A 23774-nucleotide genomic window follows, 5' to 3' on the forward strand; every position below is an offset into this window, starting at 1 on the left:
TTATAAAAAAGTAAAATAATCCTAATCCACCTTTAAAAAAGAATTATAAACTGTAAAATTATCAAATAAAATTCTTTAAAAAGAGTTTTATGATGAATACATATAACCGTCATTGTTATATTTGTTATCATCAATATATATTGTTGGGAATAGGCGTACCCAAAGGGAGCTCCCTTGTCCTTGAAAGAATGTATGGTCCGATTGGCGGCAGATGTCCACAAGATAAGTCCCAGATCCTGAGCCAACCATTTGTCATTGGGAGAGGCCAGAACTCGGAACTCGTACTTATTTAATGGTTGTATATCTGAAAATAAAACCAATTATGTAATGACTCGTAAATTTTACAATTCCACCCACTTGTGTCAAGAGAGATTCTTTATCTGGCCACCATTCTTTTTATAAAAATACCCATTTCAACATTTTAGTAATCGCATTATATTATAAAATACATTTCTAATATGTTATTTTTATGGTGATTGCGCAGGGCTAGGCAGGGAGGATAGAATGCCATACCACTCGATCTTCGCAAACATTATTCGTCTACTTTGCATTCATGCATCACTCTCTAACCACATTCGCATCGTAACCTCCGGGAGGTAAGAATTAACCTTATCAAACAAAATTAATCCTAAAGGAGCATGGACGAGAGGTTATATCACTATTATATCATTCATAAGTATAAACAATATAGAGCACAAGAGTTTATTCTCACTTTTGGAGAGGAACAGCGTAACTAGTATTAAGATACGTTAAAAGTAAAACTGTCTAGCAAATAAATCAAATTATAATATTTTTTGTAACTTTGGGAAATGAATGAAAATAAAAAGTTGCATTTGTCCATATAATTTCAGGGCTCTTAAATTTATTTAAAAATAACTTTATTTGTGGTCACATATTTGGACTTCTTTTCAGTTTTGTACAATTATTTATAAATCCCGACATCGCAATCAAAATTTTTATAAAACACTTACTTACTTTGGCAATAAAAATGTTTAAAAACTACTAAAACCTAGGTGAATTGATCGCCATTATATTTTTATTTGCAATATTAGTCAATTTCAAATTATTTAAATATTTCATCAACTGATTCGGCAGTCATATTGTGGTAAAATCTATCCATTTTTTATTTAATTTCATACGGTGTTTGAAAATGATGCGGAATGCATCGAAACACGTGTCACAAAAGATTAAGATAAACTGGTGTTTACTACATAAAACTAAAATAAAAAATTTCAATTACTTAAAATTGACTAATAATATTAAAAAATTATACAGATTGCTTTGCAAGAACTCATTATCCCTCTATAGGACCAAACCATCGTCTAAAAATGATAATCGGCACAGGTGGATTGATAATCAAGTGTGGTGACTTTAGGCAGATTAAACCGAGGTGAAGTGGGGTGAATGTGATTACCTTCCACGAGGTAAGATGAAGCATTGCGCGGCAGGGTGACGTTGTGAGCAGTAGAGTTGGGGCCGATGGGTCGCCATTGAACCAGCCACATCTTCACGGTAGGAGCGTTCTCTCTCCAAGATACGTGCATCGAACTGTTCCCAACAGTAGCCAAAAATATGTCAACTGAAAAAAAGATAAATCATTAATTAAATTTTCTCCAGGCTATTTTTCTCCATCTACTCCTCATTACTGAGGGTTGTGACTCTTGTCAAAGCAATGACTCTTCTCCAGTTATCCCTTGACTGCGCTGCATGTAGCGCTCCAACCATTAACAAAAATACTTCAAATTCATACTATATCTGTGAGACTAAGCGGCTCATTATTAGAAATAGGTATTAAAATATGTAAAACATAATACACTATACTTTATAAAGTGTAAATTTTGATAAGGGAACATACCGCCTTGTCCATGGCACACCACGTGTGGAGATTGATCACTCGCGCCTCTCCGATTGGTGTAGGTCTTGGTGTAGAACTCGTAACTCCTGAATGGCTCCAACTTACTCAGGTCGTATTGTTTCGAAGTAAGAATTTGAGAATGCTCTTCTCCGCCATCTGAAAAATTGAACATGCATACAGGTGATATTGTATTACGCATAAGCGACCTTGAATTATGCAAAGTATTTACAAATTGCGTAAAAGTGACCTTGTAAATAAGCGAGTAAAACCTTGTAATATATCCAACAAACCTAGCCCTTTGGTTACCAGCACTTTTGGGATTACTATGCCAGAAATACCGTGATTTAAACATAAATAATTCAAAAGTAAAATGTGTTTGACAACTTATAAACACTCTGTAACATTGTTAAAACAAATCTGATTTTATATTTCAAAAGATGAAAATATCTCTTAGAGTTTAGGTAATTAAATGTATGTATGTTATACCATTGGGGTGCGGATAAGGGTTTTATTATTTATTTATTATGTTATAAAAAATCAACCAACAAGTAAATGCTGCTCGCTTAATGTCCACCTCTTTTTTACGCCGTGCGCATAACACTGAAGATCAAACGACTCGCCGACATAATTTTCGACATCCAGTGTTGAAAGGGGTGTGAGTCATTAAAGAGTAGTCTTTTTTTAGTTATTCAATATTTGTATAAATTTAATGCATATTGTTGATTAACATTGACAAGTAAAAATGTATCTTTTTGAAGAATATCACAACTAAGTTTTCGCGGAAGCAAAATTGATTTAATGTTTTTTTTTTTCTCATTTCTCTCAAGTATTTTTGTAACTTAAATTTTTGTGATGTTACATCTAATTGTAGGATATAAATTATCATTCAATTCTAAATATCGATATATAACTTATTAAAAAAATCACATAAACCCAAATTTTTGCACAACTAGGAAGGAATCCCTTATATACTGTCCAAAATGTATCTGATACTTTTATAAATCATGACATCAGATCTGACGGACCCGATATTTCTCGCTAGGGTCCCGAAACCCGATATATCGGATTTCGGTAGTCAAAGGGCTAATATTGTGTATGCATAAAAGATCTTTTACTGTGTACAAGTATCATTTTTATATGTGAAAGTGCTAGAATTGTGTACGTATAAGAGATTGTGATTGTGATTGCGTATAAGTGGCATTGTTATATATGAAAGTGCTAGTCAAAAGGCTAATGTTGTGTATGCATCGTCTTCTCTTCTTCTTCAGTCATTTCCCTCATTGCCGAGGATCGTGACCCCCGCTGGCTTCCTCTGGAACCTTGGACAACACTGTGTATGCATAAGTGATCTTATATTGTGTATAAGTGGCAATGTTTAATGTGGAAATGCTAGTCAAAGGTCTAGTATTGCGTATGCCATCTTCTTCTCCAGTCATTTCCCTCATTGCTGAGGATCGTGACCCCCTGCTGGCTTCCTCTGGAACCTCGCACAACACCGTGTATGCATAAGTGATCTTATATTGTGTATAAGTGGCATTGTTATTTGTGAAAGTGCTAGTCAAAGGCTGTGTGCAAATTGTGTGTATAAGTGGCATTGTTCTATATGAAAGTGCTGGTATTGTGTATGCATGAGTGATCTTATATTGTTATATGTGAAAGTGACCTGCGAGCATGAAGTGCACGGTGTAGGCGACGGCGGGCAGGAAGAGCGGCGCCTCCCAGGTGATGCGCACGGTGTCGCGAGCGCGCGGGCGGCAGCGCACGAAGGAGGGCGGCGGCACGTTCATGGCGCGCACCGCCAGCAGGGCCCAGCCGCTGGCCTCACCGGCCGCATTGGAAGCTATGCACTGGTACACCCCTGGAATAACAAATTCAACGCTCATGTCTTGGCTCCTCTTATTTCAATCTCAATGGCAACCATATCTATATTTTTTACATTTTTATACAACTAATGTATTCTGTATGACCTAATGACATATCATACAATGATCTTAACACACTTAGGACGGGAAAGGTATTTCTACCTGTTCGGTCGATTGATGCTGAAGGGCGGGAAGGGTATTTTTACCTTCTGCGTCAGCCTCTTTTCAAAGGTAGAAAAGAAGGAATTATCCAATGTTTTTATATGAATATTATATACCAATCTCTTTGTTAAAGTCTCAACTATATGTATATAATTATCAAATCCCGTCGCCAGCGGTCCATAGACGTAAAAAACACCCGTCCAAAATGTGTTAAGAAAACCCACAAAAAACACCGTGCTAAAATGGTATGCTAAATAGGTATGTAAGTGCGGTAGAATATAATACTTTTACATATATAGTAATAAATAAAAAAATTAATTGCATAATTTTTTTTTCACATATTACATAGTATTTAATATTTTTTTTGTACCGTTTATAAAAAAATTAATTACCAATCAACATCCTCTTAACAATATTTTGCGTGCATTTAAATCTTTGTACACAAATACAGGATTTAACAATGACAAGTCGTAACCGCTGTAAATGTCTAATCTTCAAATTTCCATCTTAATGATTTCTGTTTTGTACTATATTTCTTTTTGTACTGACATTTCTTGGTGGAACTGCATTTTATGTAATAAAATAACAACTACATATATAGTATTTACCTCATAAATTTATGTGGAAACAATAATTTAGTTATAATTTATATTTGAAGCTCTAACTTTGTGATTTTCCATTTTATAATTGAAATGTAACTTTGTTTTAAAATCACAATTAAGTTTACAGTGATTTTAAAACAAAGTTATATTTTAATTATAAAATAATTTAGTTGTTATTTGATTATATAACCCTGTTTATGTCTAGAGTCTAGACAAACACTCCCAACGGGATGGCCCATAGGGTCACCGGGAATTTGTACTACACTACAAGCCACTTGGAATTTGTACTAGTCCCTCGAGGTGGGACACAAACAACTTTACCTCTATCGGAGCTGATGGTATCGCTGACAATGAGCTCCGGGGGTTTCTTGTCTTGCGACTTGAGCTTGACCCGGCCCGTGATGTTGAGCGGACGCCCGTCCTTGTACCACACGATGCGGGGGGGCGGGCTGCCGCCGGCGGAGCAGTTGAACCTCACCGTCTTGGCGATTGGGGTGTGTTCGGACGTAGGAGTTTGCTTGAGAAAGGGCGCCAACAATACAGACACCCGGTAAGCCTGAACAAATGAGAAGTAATGTTTTAAAAATAAAATAATGCAGAGTCAAGTTAGTCAAATATTTTTGGTATTTTATATTAACACTATTATTCTAGTTCTACTTATAATACCTATACCCTTATACCCTTTACTGTGACTAAATTATATTGTATACCCACACACAGGCCATGGCTTTGTGGGACCTTTTTTTGTATTCGTATTTATATTTTATTAATATTTTTTGTATTTGAATGTATGTTATGTAATGCAAAAGAATTTAAAATAAAGAAAAATTTAAAAATCAAAAAAAGTTATGCATACATAATGTATAATGTATATTTTTCCATAAAAAAAAATTAAATCTAACCAAGAAAAACATATTCCTGTATTTTTAAAGCGGTATCTAAATACATTTTTTTTACAGATATGGATAATTTCTTAACCAAGATAAATTTATTATTTTTAAAATAAAACACTTAGATAAGTAATTTTGCATAATGTGTTCAAAACGGTATAATTAATTTGAATGAACAGTGACATTTTTTTTCTTACATCTTTTTGGAACTCTAAATGGTGTCTTATATTCTATAAATTCTTCTTCTTCTTCTTCTAACCGTTATCTGCACCCGATGATGTAAAGGGCACTGCATCGCATATAAGCAGTGTTATCTTGAACGTTAAATACATAAAAGAAAAGTGATCATCCCTGGATCCAGTCCAAGATAATATTTGATAAATATTAAAGTGAAAAATCACAATGTGTTTAAAAATATGTTCTTTTCTGAGACAAAATTTAAGAATAATGATGAAGGAAGAAGAGCGCTTATGATAGATGATCACCAACAAGATGTAGATCGTCTGCAGAGGGTTCCGTTAAGAAGTATACCTCTAAAAACATGCTTTTCTGGCTTCCCATTCTCCCTTATAACTGTGAGTTGTTTTCATATAATTGTCATTAAACTTATCCATTTTACTTTGTAACTTTGTGTGATAAAATATAAATAATATAGGTATGTATGTGAGTTTAAATAACTAAATTTAAATCATGATCCTTCTTCTCTGATATGAAATATTAGTTGAATTTGCATCCCACTCTGCTGTGGATTATGTAAACTAGTTATAATTTATAAATATACAGAATTCGCGGTGCCGACAGATTGTGCTTTTTATCAAAAACAATATGTTGAAACATTTAACGATTTGAAATTATAAAAATAAAAAAAGGGAAAATTTTCTTTAATATTAATTTTAAGATTGCAAAAAAAATATGGAGTAAGTAGCTCTTGTAATAGATTTATATTATCCACTGACACTTCGTGATGGAATTGCATTTTTAATATATTATTAGATTAAAATCAATATTTTAAGCTTTTCCACTTTATTTTTATTTGACCAGCGACCGGGTTTCGTCGTTACCGACATCATCAGACTGCTAGCTCTTGTAATATTAAAATTATCTAATTAAAATACATATATGGGGGATTTCAACCCCCCTGTTGGAGCCGGCTAGGTTAATAAGGTCTTGCAGACTTACTTGTTGAATAGTCTGTTGATCGTTGGTCGCGACGCAAGTGTAGAGGCCGCTGTTCTCTTCCTTGATGTTCATTATCCGAAACACTTCCATAGAGCTGATCTCTTTGGCCTGCGTTTCCGAGGAGTCGGATTGAAAGTTCCAGATGACCTTGGGTTTGGGCTTCCCCGAGATGGCACACCCGAGGGAGACATTGTTCCCGTAATGAACGGACACATTTCTGGTTCTGATCGTCTCGGTCGAGTCTTCGCTTGAAATATCGTCGTTGCTTTCATTCTCGGAGACAAAACTCAGCTTGTACGTTGGTAAGGTTGATTTCACCACGGACACACTAGCCACCGGGCTGTGTCTGGTCTTGTTCACGTAGGAGTTCACAGCAACACATCTAAAAATAAAAATACCAAAACATTTACCAATTTTTCAAAATGTTGGATGAGAAATATAACAATAACTTATGATGCAAGTATATCACACTATGGATATCAGATTTAAAATACTCTATAATGAAAACTCTACATATAAAGGTATTTATGTAGCTACATACTTTTATTTATAATTCTTTTTAAAACCAATAGTTTCATTTATTAGCGTTGTTTACATAATTCACTTTCAAAGGACAGAATTTTAGTAAGTTGGCGACACATTAGATTACAAAGAGTATGTATGTTTTTGAAAAGTTGGTACCGAAGAAGTAAACTAGTCCAACCAAGTTTTCTGTTCTGTCTACCTGGTCCAAATTTCCACTAACGTTGGGATGAATCTAATAGAAATAATTAGTGGCCATTGAATTTCCAAAAGCATGACAATCTTTCATCGCCTTCCTTATTTCTGTACAGTTTTTAATAAGCACACTATTATTTGTTTTTATTATTTTTTTGCTAATAAAAAGTGATATTACTTTATTATAAATACTAGTGGTCATTCATACCTGTAATCGCCGCTATCTTCTTTCTGAGCATTGGTTATGAGCAAGGACCCAGTAGTGAGAAAGTAATACCTAAAATTAAAATTAAAAAGAATCATTGAAAATCTTTTAATAAATTACATATTGTACAAAACCAGAAATTAGAGTATTAAGATATTGTGTTCTTTTATACATACAATGCCAAGATAATAGAAATTACAGATATCTCTCAGAAATTACAAGATTTTTTTGAGAAGAATAAGGGACTCTGGTTTGAGTTTGTTTTTTTCAACATTGTGGAAATTCCGAATACTTTCGTTTGAATTTCTCGTGATGGAATAGAACTGATATGTTTATCAACACATTCGGACGGGTATTTTTTTACGCCTGCGGACCGCTGGCGAAGGGATTTGATAATTATGTAAATGTAGTTAAGACTATAATTAAGAAATTGGTATATAAAGTTCATATAAAAACACTGGAAAATTCCTTCTATTCTTTCATTGAAATGAGGCCGGCGCAAAAGGTAAAAAACCCTTCCCATCCTTAAGCATCAATCGACCCTTTCCTATCCGAAGTGTGTTAATACAAATAAAATGAAAATCTAAAAAACTTGACTTACTAAGGAACGCCTCAATTATTTTTGATGATTACGGTTAAATGTAAACATTTTTGGAGCATGTCTGCATCCGATGGATATTATTTTCATACCTTTTATTTTCAGGTAAAAGTTGTGAATTTTTCTGCCACGTAATGTTGGCCGGAGGGTTGGACTGGATGTCGCAGGAAAACTGAAAGGCATCTCCTTCGGAAACATTCCGCCCGACTGGGAACTTGGCAAACTCGCGACTTATACCTGCAACAAATATATTTTTAATGCTTACAGATGTAAAAATTGTATTTTTGGAAAATATTTATATATTATATGTAAAGATATATATACATATATATATATATATATATATATATATATATATATATATATATATATATATATATATATATATATATATATATATATATATCTTTACATATAATATATAAAAACCTCATATCCTTCCGTATGTCTGTGTCTGAAATATCCGGAAAGTGGTTGATGGATTGATCGAACTTGACCTTATGTTGAGTTAGTTGAATGTATAAATGGTTTATTTTCAGCAAATTTAAGTGCAGGATTCATCAACAATATCTATTTCAATCCCCTATCTAATCGGATACTCACATATTTTTTTTATAAATGATTACCGTCATTTTTCTCGGTACAGGTTACATTTTAAAATAATTTTTTAAAATATGATACATTTTCTTGTTGTTATTGGCCATAAAGATTGACGTAATTACAGCACATATTTTTACTAACACAAATAAGAAAAGAGTTCTAAAACATGATTTGCATGCTACTGTAGTGTTTGTCCTGAAGAAGAGACGACGACATTTTGAAACCAGTAGACTAAAATCTCACTTGTATTTTTTTCGAGCGTATCATAGAGGCATGTGTCGTTATCCCCAATTGCAATTTGTGTATTTTATATAATTTTTTGACATCCCATCAAAGATGAAGAAGAATATGGAAGTCTGGGCATTTACGGGGCTGACGACCGTCATAGGCTGGTTTATTTTGTGTATTTTAGTTGTTTATCCGTTTCTCTATGCCATTATTAGTCATTTTATTTATGTATAAATATTTTACATTTTTTCAAAAGGAATAACCCGTAAAGCCCGTTTTGCAGTCGAGCGTCTACCCAACTACGCCACGGCGCCTGCCATTAATAGAACTAGCTCCGCAAACTTGAGAGAATCAATATCACGAACCTCAAATAATAAAAGTAAAGTAATAGAATAAAATATCAACACGATCGTACTTTGATTTGGATGATAAAAAAGCAAATAAAGCTCAGAGCTTGACCCCCGTTACGACTTACGACCGGCCGGAGGGGATATTCATCGGGCAAATGGATCATACTGGACGGGAAAACACGTCCAAAGGTGGACATAAAATACTATTATGATTGTGGCCACATTAAATATTGAAGCGCGCCCGTTTGGAGTCTAACTTTTCACTGCTCAATACTCGATGGTGCTGGTAAGAGATTACGCGATCACGCGAATTCTTAAAAGGGCGTACGTAAAAACGTACGATATGGAAGGAAGTCTGCCTCGAAAACAAGACTAAATACACAGATTTAAAGATAATTATGTAAGAAGTTTCGATGAGTGTATTATTCAAAAGCATAATAGATCTAAAGTAGGTTCATGAAAATTAAAAAAAAACCTTGAATGTATTTTTTTCTTGTTCAAAATCCGTGTGCTTTATTGGAAAACTGTATATCGTATTCGTACAGGAGAAAGTGTCCAACAAACAAAACGTAAAATGTTCAGGAGGGCCATTTAAGTCACATTTGCTTGGCAAGAAAATAAACATCAATGCAGTTAGTCATTTTTAACAAGTCAATATATTGTACTTACAAGTTTAAAATCCTTTGGGATGTTTTTCAGGGCAATATTAAGCTAGTAAGATATTAAATAGTCAATAATTACGTTTTTGTAAAAAAATGCACTTGGTCACTTTCTCCTGTATGACTACGATATGGGAGCAACTTATTTTTTTACAATAGCAAAAAAAAAAACAGATTATAATTTATATTTGAAGCAAAAACTTTGTGATTTTCCATTTCATAATTAAAATATAACTTTGTTTTAAAATCACTAAAATTATAAGATTATATTTAGTAGAAATGTATAGAAATTGTATTGAGTTGTATAAAAAATGTAATCATATTAAATATAAAATAATAATAATACATTAAAAAATTAAAATTACTCACTGGCAAAGGAGAGTACGGTGGCCGTGGAGAGCATGGCGCCGTGCGCGCCCGCCGCCAGGCAGCGGTAGAGGCCCACGTCCTGGCCGCGCCGCCCGCCGAACTTGCGGAACTGCAGCGAGCCGTCCTCCAGCACGCGCCGCTTGCTGCTGTTGCCCGCCAGCTCCGTGCCGTTGTGGAACCACGCGTACAGCACCGGCTCCGGCTCCGGCGGCGGCGGCGGCGGCGCCACCGTCGGCTTGCCCTTCTTCCCGCCCTCCAGCCGCTTCGTCTCGGGCTTCTTCTTACTCTTCTTCTTCTTGGCCGTCTCTTCCTCTACTCGGTCGTCCGCGAGGTCGTCGTCGTACGCGCCGCGGCCGCCGTCCGGGTACAGCTCGATCTCCTCGGTCCCCTCGGCGAACTCGCTGTCGTTGTTGCTGTCGTAGTAGAAGTCCTCCTCCTTGAGGATGCCCAGCGGGGGCGGCGCCCTGGCGGGGGGCGGCGGGGGCGCCGGCGGCGGGGTGGGCGCGCGCGCGGAGCCGATGTCCAGCGCGTTGGAGTGCTTGGGCTTGGCGGCCGCGGCGGAGCGGGGGTCGGGCGCGGAGCACGCGAGGCGCAGGGGCGCCCCGCGCACGGCGGCCCGCGCCAGCGCCCCCGCCCCCGCCCCCGCCGCCGCCCAGGCGGTGTCCCCTTCGTTCGCCCAAACTGAAACAGAAGAAACGGACGTTAATAATTAAACGCATTCTTCGTAGTATTATTCGTAGTAAAAATGCAATACAAGTGGTTGAAATCTATATATTATTAAACCACATCCGCTCCCTATGTGGAGCATACATATGAAGTCCACAAACTGTCTCCAGGCTTTTCTGTCGGCTGACAGCTCCCTCACATCCTCCCAAGTCAGGTCCGCGTCCCGAAGTTCAGACGAAAACTGTCGACGAATTGTCAGCAGTGGTCGTCCTGGGCGGCGCGAACCTGATGCCTTGTAAAGGAGGCAAGCCTGATTAAGGCTCTCGGGAGGCATGCGGAGTACATGGCCTAGCCAACTGAATCGCCTCTTTTTGACAACAGTTGTAACCCAGATTTGCTGCATCCTACGCCTTATCTCTTCATACCTCGCAAAGTTAAACCACCGCCCGCCAAAAATTCTCCGCAGACACCTATTCTCAAAGCTAGGTATACGGCTGAAATATTCATATTCATTTTGGTTTGCATCAATATTATAGACTTTAGTTTGTAGGTTTGTATCAATAGTTAGAGTTTAAAAAACATGGTGACGTGCTATGTGGACATAAATATCTTGTAAACATTTTAGCTCTTTATTTTCAATAAGGTACCCTTAAATCAAGCCCCAATTTCCTTCTGATACATTTACATAATTATTAGTAGTTGTTGTTCGCGTGAAAAGTTGCGTTCGCTAGACCCCGCATTAGTCTCTCGGCCGTATAGTTCCTGAGCGGGCGAATGCCGCAAAGGGAGGTGCAAGAAAAAGCCTGCCTTACTAAACTTCGGAAATTAGCCTGTTTTTATTTTATTAAGGTTGCGTTACGAAATCATTACGGGAAAATTCACCCCTCGTGAATTAATACGTCCGTAATCTTATCAATTAAGGTAATGTACAGTTTTGTTACGACCGCTATCCTAATTGATGGCGTAGCTAACTTATGACGTATTTACATTTCCTGGGCCTGATATATTTATATTTACCTATTTTATTTTATTTTATTAATGTTCATATTTATTTTTCTTTATACATATTATGCAATACATATTTATTTTATTTAAGTTAATATTTATTTTAACTCCGATTTGTATTTAGTTAGCCAACATAACAACTAGAGGTAAAATAACTGTACATATCATTTGTTAATTTTTTGACATCTCATCAAAGATGAAGAATATAAGTCTGGGCATTTACGGCGCTGACGACCGTCATAGGCTGGTTTAAGTGATCACTTTACACACGTGTAACATTCACTAATTTTACCCATTATTGAGAACCACACTACTCAAATTCTTGAAAGTCATATTTATTGTATATGATCCAATTTCGAAATATTGTTATTGAATCACTGGGGACATCTATTGGTGAGATGAAAACAAGCTTTTTACTAAGCGGAAACTCTTTCATTAGTATGTGAGGTCCAAATCCTGGATTATATTCACATACATGAGAAAAAACATGAAAATATCATTTTCATTTTTATTATTTTAGCTTATAATTTGACCAGTTCGTTATAATATAATTTGATCATTCGTTTACATCAGGTTCGATTTCCAGGGGGGTGAAATAAATATTACTGTTTTTTTCACTCTAATATTTATTCAATATCACCCTTGACTGGTACCCGAAGCGGAGAGCTGATCACCTTAACTTCATGTGGTAACGATCAAGATAACACTGCGTCGACATGATGCAGTGCCCTATGCACCATTTGGTGCTGATGAGGGTTTGATATTGATGATTTTGTAATTAGTAAAAAAATGAATGCTAGCGAGTAATGCCGGAAGTCCTAGGTCGGAAAGTCGGAAAAAGCTGATAGTAAAATGGAAAACTATGACTGAAATTAAAATAGGCCATAAACAAGACGAGGAATAAAGTGTTTAAATAATACGAGAGAGAGAAAGTCAATTCCGGAATGATTGTAAATTATTGTAAAGGTTGGCATGCGTTTTTAGAGTAAAGTTTGTTTTATTGTCAGCAGCCCTTGAGAGAAATTGGATTCGCATCACGAGAGCGCCACCCCCTCCCCTGTAGGGGTGTTAGAGAGAGGGGCAGAAGTAAAGCATTGTGAGAACAAATCAACATTTCCTTTGCCTGACAGACTTCTAATTGTCTAGCGATTTTTGAAATACCTTTCCTTTCCGCGAGAAGGATGGAAATTAAAGTACACATTGTTGAGAAAGAAAATATCAATTTAATTCCACAAGGCCGAGTTGTACTGATGTCTACAAATCTCTCAACGTTTTTTAATTGATAAGTATAACGAATTAATTGAAACAATGTACAAATTAAAGTTATCCGATCTATTTAAGGTACTATCTAGAGCAGAAACCTGATATTTATACTGTTTTTCATCTAAGTAAACGAATACAATTTAAAGAATTTATGTTTCATTTAAAATAAATGAAAAATTGTAAATAGTACACAACGAAAACAGTTGTAAATACTACTACTACTACCGTCACGCCGTTTCCCCGCAGGGGTAGGCAGAAAGGATGGAACGTATTCTGTCCTGACATACACTCTTCGCCTCCTTCACATCCATACATCTAGTCATACATACCCTCCGATTACGCAGACTTTTGACGCCACCAGATTTAAGGTTCTGATTGATCTGATCGTGCCAAGTCTTTTTCAGTCGTCCTCGTTCTGTTTTCCCGCTCACATTCGTCACATATACATATTTTCTTAGTCATTCTCTCGCTATCCATTCGCTCCACATGTCCATACTACCGTAAATAACATTTGTAAATAAAATAATAATAATAAGAATAAACTTTAACTGAAAGAAAATTGGATTTATACTGATTTGTCAATTGGTGTATTTATTAGGAATACAAAATTTTGGAATGTAATTAAACCTTACAAATTATTTATTAATGAAATAAAAAAAAATCTTCTTTAATGCGAAACAAAAAAGGAGAAAAGCAAGTAAAAAAAACACTGTAATATCGTTAATAATAAATCATTGCCATAAAAAAGGAAGTCAATAAAATATTTATTGCTTCGATATATTAGTAAAAAAGACTTAATTTGGTTGTTAAAATAATTTGTAATAGACGAAAAATACTAGTAGAATTAATTCTATACGATTCCGCCAAAAGCATGAATTCTCGCTTTTCATTAATTCTATGTGCAAAACTTTATATTATAATTTGTTGACAGGGCTCGAAGTAACAACAACCCTTTCCATCCCCCCTCCGTCGTCTCCCGACCCCCGCTGTTCTAGCAACATCACAGCAGACCCCCCTGCCAGATGTCTTATTCTCAACTGCGGTTAGGATACTCGCTGACTGCGATGTTTAGGTGGAATCTTGCTTTACGCTGGTGTTTCGTCAGTAACGGGCCGTCGGAATAGGACAGCAGGAAGGGAGAGCGATTTTCCATTTCCGCGATGCAAAACAAAAGAAAACCCCGAACAGTGGAGTAACGCGCTCCGTAGTAATAATAATATCCCGCGATACCTACTCCCACTTTACGTTCAAAAGAGGAACCGTAAATTACTAACGCATTTCTCGCGCAATTAAAGGGAGAGAAAAAGAGTAAACGAACCAGAATTTTACAGGTCTCTATTCTTCAATTATGGAGATTCGTTTTGCCTGCAGGTCAGTACAAAGTTATTGCAAATACTTTGGAAATTAATGAATTTTGGAAATGTGTTATTTTAATTCAATCTAAAGTTATACATTTCAGAAAAAATCTTTCCGCTATCGCCCAAAATTAGGTTAATTTAATTTCAAAACAAGTATAAAAGGGATGAAACATTTAAATATAATTAAATATTATGATGTAAATAAATTGTGTTCAAGCAAGTGGAATCGAAATATGTTTTATGCAAAAACAGAGACATGTCCTTTAAAAAATTATAAGAATTAAAATAAAAATGTTACTCCGTTCAGTTTAATCATAAATAACTACATAAAACCATTTTTTGAGTTTTATATTAAACTTTGTAAAAAAGGATCAAAAACTTTAGTGTTTTGACAAAATTTAAAATTTCTTATTCAAATTTACATAAATGTGGAGCTTATGTACCCGTCGTATTTATTTTGATTATAACTCGTGATTTTAACGATATGGATAATGAAAATTTGACTAAAGCATATATTTAAATTTCTTGAATGTTTTTCGCACTTTGTGGCTCATTTTATAAACTTTATAAAATAAAACTAGAACCGTTTAAGAACTATTTAACCACTATTTTATTAATACTTTTCTCCAGCCGGTTTCGACAAGAACCTTGTCATCATCTTGCAAACATGTACATGCTTAAACCTAATGATGATAAGGTTCTTGTCCAAACCTGTTGGAGAAAAGTACCAATAAAGTGGTTAAAAACAACGTTCTGGTTATATATATATTTTTTTAAATACATGTTTAAAGAAAAAAAAATTACAAAATTTCAAGGGAAAATACATAAGAATGTGAAATTTCAAATCGATGTTACGAAGGGAAATAGGTCAAAATCACGATAAATCGATATCCTACGGTCAAACTAATGAGAAGATTTTAAAAATGACCATCTCTGAGTGTGAACGATTCACGCGAGAATCCTAAATTGTTTATTAGCTCATCTCTCGGCCGACCTTTGTTTCTGTGGGAATATAGTTATGGCGTGGCCGCATGGCCCCCAGCCGCCCCAGCGGCTCCGGGCCCCCTGGAGGGGAGGGGAGGGGGTTAGGGCAACACTGATTCCGATCTGCAAAGAGAGCGCGCCTTCATTTTTCTATTACACCCCGTCACGAGAGCCCGCGGAAATGGGTCGACAAATTTCGCAAAAACACTTTTGCCGAAAGCAAATTGAGCTCGCAACCAGGACAAAATGATCACATTGCCGACTAAATCCGTTCTCTTGTATTCCGCCAGCCACTCGTTTCACCGACATGTCTTGTTTACGTAAAATGAAAATGTAAACTCCATTTTTTTCGTGGCTCACTACACACCAATGCCCGAAGGTTCGTTTCTATACTGATCACCGTTTTGATAATGCTTTGACAACGAAACGATCGCCCATATAAGTAAAATGAAATATTTTTAGAATCCAACATCCGTTTAATTTACATTTTATTTATTAACATATTACGCGTGTATAAAGGTGTATTTAAAGACATTTCCATATGAAAAGGGTACAAAAAAGTTGCGGAAATATCAAAAATCAATTTTTTTATAACAAAAATAATATTTATTAAAATATTGTTTCAATAAAAGTTGTATTTATTTCTTTTATTCATATTTTATTCAGCATTTTATTCATAAAACTGTTATTGAAAACCTTTTTCACAAAACTTTCGGTAATTTTATACGGTTTTAAATAAAGAAAGTTCAACATCTATATCATTTTTTTTAATCGATCATATTAGACGTGGGTCGTTCGTGAACAACCGGATCTTGACGTAGTCTCGTTCTCTTCGAGGGCTGATATAATCATTCATTGGTTTACTAATTCATTGATTCAGTGATATACGGAATCGCCAATTCACCGATTTGATGATTTACCGATTCATAGATTCATTGGTTTATTGAATCAGACTCATCGATTTAGATCTTTGATCCAATACGTTGTCGACTTAAAAAAATCACATTAATATGATTTGCTAAGAAAATTTTGCACTCCCGCGGACGCATCAAATTCTGAAACGAGGAATAAAACAATAAATAAAAGGTCACTAGAACTTTTTACAAATAATAGTTAGGTTTCATGATAGTTTACGCTTTACTGACGTCATTTCTTTTTGTCGAAATGAGCAAATAATAGAAATAACTTAATAAATCCATTGTAACATTGATCCGGTCTTAATACCTGATCACATGAATGATACAGATCCAATGATGCAGATCTTCGAAATGAAAGGATCTTATTCATCTGTAGATCCAACGGGATGCTCGGTATAAATTATGTATATTCAGGATAACCAGTATTACAGCAATGGACCCTTCATATTTATTCAATTTACAAGCTATTATTAAAAAATCTTAATATAGAATACGCTTTAGAGCTCTGAGGTTTAATTCAAATTTGCCGAGAGATCCTTCTGAAACATCCCACTCAAAAACGTAAATGGTTTAAACCCACTGGTATAATTTATATGTTGTGTACTGTGATTTTAATACTGATATATACTGAGGAAAAAAGGTCAACTATGAGTGGGATGCAATCCTGTGTGTTGTGCGTATGTATCGTCAACACATACAAATAATAATTGACTTTTTATTGATATCTCGACAGAGATGGAGAAGTGATTGAGATATCAACATAAACTGAGATTAAGAGGTAATTAGTAAGGCCTAGATCTCAAGCGTTTAAATACAACGCGGTCGGCCGCGCTCAGGGTCGGACGTGTGTTCGGATTTTTTCGTTCTTTGGTATATAAATTTTAAAAAATATTTATATATATATATTTTTTTCTCCTTACCTTTCATTTACTCTTTTCTTTTCAAAACCACATAATTATTTCGAAAAAAAAACATATTTTTTCAATACGAAACGGTGTTTTAAGAAAAAAATTAAATTAGACAATATGTTACATGGATTCAGTGAAAATTAAGTTGCGACTTATCGAATACTGGGCCTTAAATGTCCGGACTTCGATATTCTGATTGTATGTAATTCGTTTACAAGTTTCGTGGTATCTTTCCATACATTGAGTTTTCCAGTTTTGAAATGCGCAATGAACGAAATAAAAGACGGTTAGCATCAAAATTGAGCGCGTATATCAACTAATGGCCAGAGTGCTTCAAACTTCCCAAATAAAGAGAGTAGTTTGCAGATATCTGCAAACACACAAGTTGGAAAACAAAAATAATAATGAAGAGCGGAGAATGTGTTAACTGCGCGCAGTTGGCAACCTCTACACGAGCGCCTCCCAGCTCCACCCGCCGGTAGGGGGTCGGGGAGGGGAGTCGGGGAGGGGGGTCGAGGGAGGAAATTGGTGGTCCCGAATGAGCCCGGGTTGAAGCGCGCGAAGAAAATCATCCAAGAAATTAATAAAAATAAATAATTTCATTAATTGATTCGGCAGTCACTTTGTGTTAAAATCTATCCATTTTTAATTCATGTTTTACTTAGTACGGTGTTTGAAAATGATGCGGAATGCATCGAAACACGTGTCACAGTAGATTTTAAGAAATAGTGGTATTTACTAAGTAAAACATTAATTAAAAATAAATAAATAAAAATATTATTATCATATCGTAGTCGTACAGGAGAAAGTGACCAACTACCAAAACGTAAAATGTTCAGGAGGGGCATTTAAGTCACTATTACTTGGCAAGAAAATAAACACCAAGTCATTTTCAACTAGTCAATATATTATACTTCCAAGTTTAAAATCTTTTTTTCAGGGCAATATTAAGCTAGTAAGATATCAAATAGTCAATGATCACGTTTTTGTAAAGTAATGCACTTGGTCACTTTCTCCTGTATGGCTACGATATACATAATTACGAATTACAGATTACGGTAATTTGCCCTCCGCGAATTTTTTACTAATATAGTTTCAATATTTATATTTAGTTTCAATAGGAACATTCTATTCACCCCTTTTAACTTAGACTCAACATTTTAGATAAGGAAGACTTTTTTGCTGTTAATGCCCAGTATTTGTTAAGTCACAACTTATTTTTCTCTAAATTCAGGTAACATTTGACGTAATTGTTTTTTTTTTCTAAAAACACCGTTTTTGCATTGAAAAAAAAACTTTTCTTTGAAAAAACTATATGGTTTTGAAAAAAATCAGTGGAAGTGTTTATAGAAAGGTTGGGAGTTAAAAAAAATATATAAAAATATTTTTTCTGTATACATATATATATATTCTATAAAACAAAAATATACATTCATTAAAAGAGGGAGTGGAGAGACGTGTTACCTCTACGGCGTTCGGCCGTTGATTGAATTAGGATGGTAACTGACCGGAGCCATTTCGTCGTGACTTAACATGTTGCGATACGAGCATTCGTATAGTCAGTACAGCGAGCCGAGCGCTCCATCCATAGTTTCGGATGCTCGCTGATGCTCGCCGCGAGCGGTGTTACGACGTTACGTTACGACGAAATGCTCCGGTCAGTCACACCATCCTTATGTGTTGCGTTGATACATGAATACCCTTAACGACTTAACGCTTTTCGGGTTCGATATAGAATGCATAAACAATAGTAAAGTGTTGTTTGGTTTTCACTCTTTCTCGTGTACTTGCATTTCATGTTTCGCACAACAGGTGCTAAGGTGGATACCAAATTGAAACCTTTTGATTTATTATCTTCCCCCAAGTTTGGCACTTATTGCGGCTAAGTTCGCGGAACTTGAACAAACAACGTAATATGGCTTCTTCGAGTACAAATAAACGCGGAGAAATGAGAACCACATTTTACTAATACGAGTAATTTGTATGTGCTTAGTTGAGTACAACTAAGCACATACAAATTTAATAAATATTGCGTTTATGACGTTATTTGGAAATTTTTCGGTCAACATATTGTGATTATTTATTTATTTGTAATTTAACTATACGCATCATGATTCAGATCACTCCTCCCCTCCGGCCGATTTTCCAAAAAATCATACTTTTTCAAAGGAATAATCCGCAAAGCCTCTATTTTAAGAGGTACATCTGCATGTAGGATAGTAAGAGGATAGGGAAGGTAAATGTAAAAAACACATCACAAACACCCAGACTTAGAATAGACTAAACGAAACATAAAATATTTATTGGTGATCCGGAAAATGCAAGTAAGGTGTAAATTTTATGTCAGGTTAGCAAGACACAAACCAATTATCTTACAAAAGCGCTCTATGGAGTAGCTTCCGGAAAATCTAAAAACTGAATTTATCTCCAAATTTTGTAATCGTTTATTTCCGAATTCAATTACGAAATACGTAACACAAATCGACACATTTTTAACGTATGTTTTACTTTTAAAATACCACTATTTCTTAAAATCTATTGTGAAGTGTTTCGATGCATTCCGCATCATTTTCAAACACCGTGTTTGAAAATGATGAGGAACACATCGAAACACGTGTCACAATAAAATTTAAGATATAGTGGTATTTACTAAGTGAAACATAAATTAAAAATGGATAGATTTTACCACAAAGTGACTGCCGAATCAATTAATGAAACAAATCGAGACATTTGCAATTTTAGGTGCAAAGTACTAGGAATAATACGAGTAATACGAACTTTGAATACGTTCACATCAAATTAAGCAATAACAGAAAGGTTAGATTACAACATAACCCCAGCGGTGTCAATTTGTATATTCCGTTAGCCCTTTTCGCCCCACAAAGTCACTTCACATACTTCGCGAAGACAAGAACATCGAATTTCTGCAAAGGGAACTAAAGCCCTGATTTAAATATATCAAAGTTTCGTCCCAAGGGAATTTTGTTATCAGAAGTACACCAGAATGGGGCAAAGGTCTCCAATGTTGCCGCCTTCCTGTTTGAGGGACCACCGCTACGTATGGCTTTGGGCGCTTGTGCACTACACGGAATTTAACCGTCCGGCAGTCTGGTTAGCATGATAAAACGGATGATTGGCTTGTGCTTTTGGCCGTCTTTCTTCCGATCGGTGCGTGATCACGGTGCGCGTAAATTCGATCACGCTAAACTGTGGTAGTCGCTTGTATTTAAAAAAAACCGGGCTGTCGGACGGTAAAATTCCGTGTAGTGCACAAGCGTACTATGGGTACTACGTTCGAGTAAGGGTAGCGGGAATAATGACGACCCTAATCTACGTTTCCCTAACACAAGTGTTATGATAACAAGTTTTGTAAGCTCTCGACTCGGTATAGTCGCACACAGTATTGTACTATGTAATACAAGAAACATAAGAAATGCTTATCTAAGCAAAGCTTCGTTCCGAGTTGTAAGCATTACACATTCTAATATTTTCAATTGACTTCAAAGGCATTCAAAATATTTAAATTATTTAAATACATATATTGTAAACGAAAATCGTGACAGGGAAAAAGAAATATGTGAACCCAAGTAAAGTGGAATCCTAGAGCCGAATTTCGTTTTACCTTGATTATAAAAACACAAGGGACACCATTTATGATAATATTGCGTTTTTAATTTTTGTTTTAATATGTGGTATTAAATTAGTAAAACTAACTTAAATTAAAAATGGAAAGATTTTAACAAGTGACTGCCGAATCAATTAATGAAGTAATATTGCGCGTCAATAATCATTTAGTAACCAATAATCATTTTAAAAATAACCCAATTGTTCAAACTATGAACAAATTAGGTACGTACTTCTACAAAAAAGGGTAGGATATCCAAATATTATTATTATTATTATTATTTTTTTTATAAATTATTAACTTTTTTAATTAACGTTCGATAATTAAAAAAGTTAATATAAATTATTAACTTTTTTAATTAACGTTCGATAATTAAAAAAGTTAATATAAATTATTAACTTTTTTAATTATCGAACATGAATATTTATGAAATAGAAAAGCTGCTACCTGAATGGAGACTTATAAAGAAGAAAAACCATAAAACAACAATAAAATTAAACGGGAAATTTCGTCGGTCTCTGAGGTCGGCAATAAAATCCGGAAGTAAACAAAACAGTCGAAGGTAGAATGATGAAAATATACATTAAGGCTTCGCTCTCACGACCGACCGATAAACGGAAATCGGCTGTATGCGGAAAGCTTCCCTTACAATGACAACATAAACGTTAGAAGGAGATCGTGCGACAAATAATACCTTCCAGTATTTTTTTATTGCTATTACAGCTTTTCTAAGATGCATAAATAAATTTCGTTTGCAATCCATTTTGACAGATATAATATTTGACAGTAATATTGAGATATTTTATACCTGTACTTACAATTTAATGAAATTATCAATTTTTAATTAAAGTATACTTGGTAAATACCAAAACAGTTTATTAAAATCTATTAAGACGCGTGTTTTTATGCATTCCGCATCATTTTCAACGCTGTTTGAAAATGAAACGGTGCAGAATACACCGGAAAAACGTGTCACAATAGATTTTTAAAAATAGTGTTATTTACCAAGTAAAACTTTAAAAAAAATATATACATTTTACCACAAAGTGACTTACTGCCGAATCGATGAACCCCAGAATTATATACTCTGACTATAATTTAAGAAAACTTCAGTTCTTGATTTTTCTGAATTAGCTGTTCCAATCGGGAATCAGACGAAAGACAGAAAACACAATAATAATGAAAACAAGTAGTCAGGTATTTTTATTTAAATATGGCAAAAACCTTTTAACGTTGCAGGACATCCAGCCTTCAAAAACTTGTAACTTATATTTATTTTGTTACTTTAAAACAAAAATAATGAATACAAATTTGTGACAATTGTTTCACCTTACCAGGGCATTATCCAACTACTGTCCAGTAGTAGTGGATAGTGCCCTGGTGAGGTGAAAATGCGATAATAATCTGACAAGGCTAAACAATTGTCACGATTTAAAATCATAATATGTTTTTAAAAACAAAATATGCAACTTAGTAGACCTTAAAAATTAGTGTTTGATTTTAGTTTTTTAAAATATAAACTATGGAGTTCTACAAATTTAACCCAAATCAATAAATATATAATGTTGATCATAAGTAGAGTTTATGGTGAAATAATCATGTACGAAAATACTATGTTGCGATGCTTCTCAATTAGCCATTTTACCATCGAGCGCTATCGACAAGAGCATCCCAAAATGGCCTGCCTGCGAATTTCACGCACAACCATAAAAATGTCTGACACATCGGACACGAATAAACGTAAAACGTAGAGGTTGTACCAGCGCTTGCATGTATAGGTGTATCGGCTATATCTGTGCGAGTGGTGAGCGGCGAACTAGGAGTCGAGAGGCCTCGCACCTCGCTGTCTGGGATGTTTGTCTAATAGCTATGTATAATAATTTATTGACGAATGCTTTCAAATCGCAATATCGACAGGGTCCATTCCTCTCGAGGTCTAAATGAAGCAGATCAGAAACGAGATTGTCAACGCGGTGGCCGGCCACTCGGCTGGAAGCGAGACCGAAAAGCACCAAACGTTTTACTCCACATGGTATACGAGTACTTATTACTATTCGCAGAACAAATATCCCATGATTCCGATATAGAAATGTAATAATGGCATGAGAATCTTAACAAATATATGTATTTGTAAAAAAAAACATATGAGAACAACACAAAAATTAAACTTCTTTTATTAATCCGTTTAGACTTTAAAAAGGTCATCAGAAGAAATTTGAAAAAATATCTTACGTAGGGATTACAAGTATATTTTACGTTTGGAGTAACGTTGAGAGTCTGGCGGCATTTTTAATGACGCCACTGTGTTTTGTTGGGGTACATCGCAAGGATTGATTTATTGAGATAAAGAGTTATATACGAGTGTCATTAAATAATTATTAACGTGTTAAAAGGTGTTGCATCGTAGTATTTTCTAATTTTAATTTTATGAATATACGATGATCAAGTGAAAAGTTTCAAATAATAATAAAAATATCTGCGAAAATACTACTTTGTGTCCCTTAGACAGAAATATGTATGTACCTACACTTGGGTCTGTTTTTATGCGGATCTTTTTTATGCGATATTCAAATGTAATGGAACCTATCCCATATTTTTGTATGTAGATCAACCTAAAATTTGAATTAAACGGTATTGTTAATTTAATAGTTATTTTACCGATTTTTTCTAAATTATCATCACATCAAAACAATCAGTTACTTATCGACAGCTTATTTGATGCCTACTTATTATATCGGTAGATACGAAAAAACGATCGTTCGTGATCGAAAT

General features: G+C 35.1%; 1 protein-coding gene across 2 annotated transcripts in view; it reads right to left on the bottom strand.

Annotated features, from left to right (window-relative positions):
- Positions 1-23774, bottom strand: part of LOC148312635 (protogenin B-like) — a 168305-nt gene that overhangs the window by 11771 nt on the left and 132760 nt on the right. For both annotated transcript variants that reach the window (XM_088275759.1, XM_088275753.1), the window contains exons 2-10: positions 10277-10957; positions 8163-8307; positions 7476-7544; positions 6551-6932; positions 4803-5037; positions 3519-3713; positions 1856-2011; positions 1415-1579; positions 160-304 (exon numbers count right to left, since the gene is read on the bottom strand). In XM_088275759.1, the coding sequence (XP_088131885.1) occupies positions 160-304; positions 1415-1579; positions 1856-2011; positions 3519-3713; positions 4803-5037; positions 6551-6932; positions 7476-7544; positions 8163-8307; positions 10277-10957 (2173 nt within the window). The remainder of the gene's footprint in view (positions 1-159; positions 305-1414; positions 1580-1855; positions 2012-3518; positions 3714-4802; positions 5038-6550; positions 6933-7475; positions 7545-8162; positions 8308-10276; positions 10958-23774) is intronic.

The sequence above is a fragment of the Brachycentrus maculatus genome, unplaced genomic scaffold, assembly GCF_059751285.1.
Source record: "Brachycentrus maculatus isolate JH-2025_06_01 unplaced genomic scaffold, ASM5975128v1 h1tg000037l, whole genome shotgun sequence".
Lineage (NCBI taxonomy): Eukaryota > Metazoa > Arthropoda > Insecta > Trichoptera > Brachycentridae > Brachycentrus > Brachycentrus maculatus.